The sequence below is a fragment of the Carcharodon carcharias genome (assembly GCF_017639515.1).
Source record: "Carcharodon carcharias isolate sCarCar2 chromosome X unlocalized genomic scaffold, sCarCar2.pri SUPER_X_unloc_17, whole genome shotgun sequence".
NCBI classification, from domain to species: Eukaryota; Metazoa; Chordata; class Chondrichthyes; order Lamniformes; family Lamnidae; genus Carcharodon; species Carcharodon carcharias.
The window spans coordinates 95,001-97,500 of NW_024470872.1; the positions used below are offsets into that span (position 1 = coordinate 95,001).

A 2,500-nucleotide genomic window follows, 5' to 3' on the forward strand; every position below is an offset into this window, starting at 1 on the left:
GAGGGTCCGGCCGCCGGGTTGGGGGCCAGCGTGGGGACCCCCTTCTTGTTCTGGTGGGTCTTGATGTGTTTGGAGAGGTGGTCGCTCCTCATGAACCTCTTGGGGCACTGCGGGCAGGCAAATTTCTTCTCGCCTGGGGGGGGTGGGGGGCGGGTGCGGAGACAAGACATGGGGCAGAGTGAGGCAGCGGGAAATCCAGACCCCATCGTTTGTACAGAAACTACCATCGTCCCTACCCCCCCCTCCCTATCTCGGTAACCTCCTCCATCCCTACAACCCTCCCTATCTCGGTAACCTCCTCCATCCCTACAACCCTCCCTATCTCGGTAACCTCCTCCAGCCCCTACACCCCTCCCTATCTCTGTACCCTCCTCCAGTCCCCTACAACCCTCCCTATCTCTGTAACCTCCTCCAGCCCCTACAACCCTCCCTATCTCTGTAACCTCCTCCAGCCCCTACAACCCTCCCTATCTCTGTAACCTCCTCCAGCCCCTACAACCCTCCCTATCTCTGTAACCTCCTCCAGCCCCTACAACCCTCCCTATCTCTGTAACCTCCTCCAGCCCCTACACCCCTCCCTATCTCTGTAACCTCCTCCAACCCTCACTATCTCTGTAACCTCCTCCAGCCCCTACAACCCTCCCTATCTCTGTAACCTCCTCCAGCCCCCTACACCCCTCCCTATCTCTGTAACCTCCTCCAACCCCCTACACCCCTCCCTATCTCTGTAACCTCCTCCAGCCCCTACAACCATCCCTATCTCTGTAACCTCCTCCAGCCCCTACACCCCTCCCTATCTCTCCAACCTCCTACAATTCGGCTCTCCCTCAGCACTGACGCTCCGACAGTGCGGCACTCCCTCAGCACTGACCCTCCGACAGTGCGGCGCTCCCTCAGCGCTACCCCTCCGACAGTGCGGCTCTCCCTCAGCGCTGACCCTCCCACAGTGCGGCACTCCCTCAGCGCTGACCCTCCCACAGTGCGGCACTCCCTCAGCGCTGCGCTGGAACGTCAGTTTGCTCGTTCAAGTCTGTGGGACGCTGGACTTCCCCTCACCACTGTCTCGCTCCGAGGTGTGCGTGTTTCCCACTGAGCCTGGCCTGCTCATCTGCAGTCAGCGTCAGGAGGGGCCCCCAACCCCTCCCGCTTTCTAACACAGGGAATGTGGCTGCCCTCTCACCACCTGCCCTTGCAGCTTTGCACCACCGCCCCCCCACCCCGAACACCCTAACACCAGCTAACCTGGCGGACCAGCTACGAGGAAGCTGCCTCGTCCAGCACTGATTACTCGAGCTGCATCTGAGCAACAATGAACTGGAGCGGAATAGAAACCATTTTCGTGCCAATCTACATGTGTCCCCCACAAAAGTAGGGAGGTGATGTTGGGAGTTGTGTAGAACCTTGGTGAGGCCACAGCTGGAGTACTGTGTGCAGTTCCGGTCACCACATTATAGGAAGGATGTGATTGCCCTGGAGGGGGTGCAGAGGAGATTCACCAGGATGTTGCCTGGGATGAAACATTTAAGTGATGAAGAGGGGTTGGATAGACTTGGGTTGTTTTCGTTGGAGCAGAGAAGACTGAGGGGCGACCCTGATCGAGGTGGACAAGACGATGAGGGGGGCATGGACGGGGTGGATAGGGAGCAGCTGTTTCCCTTGAGTTGAAGGGTCAGTCACCAGGGGGACATAAGTTCAAGGTGAGGGGCAGGAGGTTTAGGGGGGGATGGGAGGAGAACCTTTTTTACCCAGAGGGTGGGGAGGGTCTGGAATGCGCTGCCTGGGAGGGTGGTGGAGGTGGGTTTGCCTCACATCCTTTAAAAAGTACCTGGATGAGCACTTGGCACCTCATAAACATTCAAAGCTATGGGGCCGAGTGCTGGGTAAATGGGGTTAGGGAGGTAGGTCAGGTGTTCCTCACGTGTCAGTGCAGACTCGCGACGGGCCGAAGGGCCTCTTCCACACTGTGTGATTCGGCGATCTCACTCAGCTTGCACAGGCACGTGCAGAGACACGCACAGGAGCTCTCGCGGGGGGGGGGGGGGTGCTCAGCCAGAGGTGCGCTGTCCCCCCCACCCACCCCCACCCCCCCACCAGGGTCTTTCACCCGTCCACGTCCCCGCTCGCCCGCCCGCCCGCCCTTCAAGACCACTGGCTGGGCCCTGAGGGTCGTCAGCCCACGGGATCAGCAGGGCACGAGGAGAGGGAGCCACTCGGCCCAGCCAGACCGGGGTCAGCTCTCCGCAGACCGATCCAGTCAGTCCCACCCCCCACCCCCCACACCCCCACCCCGCCCCCCCACGTCCAGAACCTCAAACCTGTGTCCCCCACTCTCCCCGACCCCCCCACAATGTCCAGAACCCGTGTCCCCTCCACCCACCACCTGCTTTTGCCCTCAGCGCCTCGATCCATGAGGGTTGACAAGAACGACGCCAGGGTTAGAAAAGTGTGGCTACCAGGAGAGATTGGACGGGTCGGGGATATTTTCCTCAGAACAAAGGAG

At 60.4% G+C, this 2,500-nt stretch overlaps 1 protein-coding gene across 1 annotated transcript in view; it reads right to left on the reverse strand.

Moving 5' to 3' along the window:
- LOC121275085 (transcription factor Sp1-like) overlaps positions 1–2,500 on the reverse strand; it is a gene marked incomplete at its 5' end in the record, with an annotated part of 32,955 nt that overhangs the window by 14,768 nt on the left and 15,687 nt on the right. The window contains one exon of the mRNA XM_041182491.1: positions 1–133. This exon is cut by the window's left edge and continues 103 nt beyond it. Coding sequence (XP_041038425.1) covers positions 1–133 — 133 coding nt within the window. The remainder of the gene's footprint in view (positions 134–2,500) is intronic.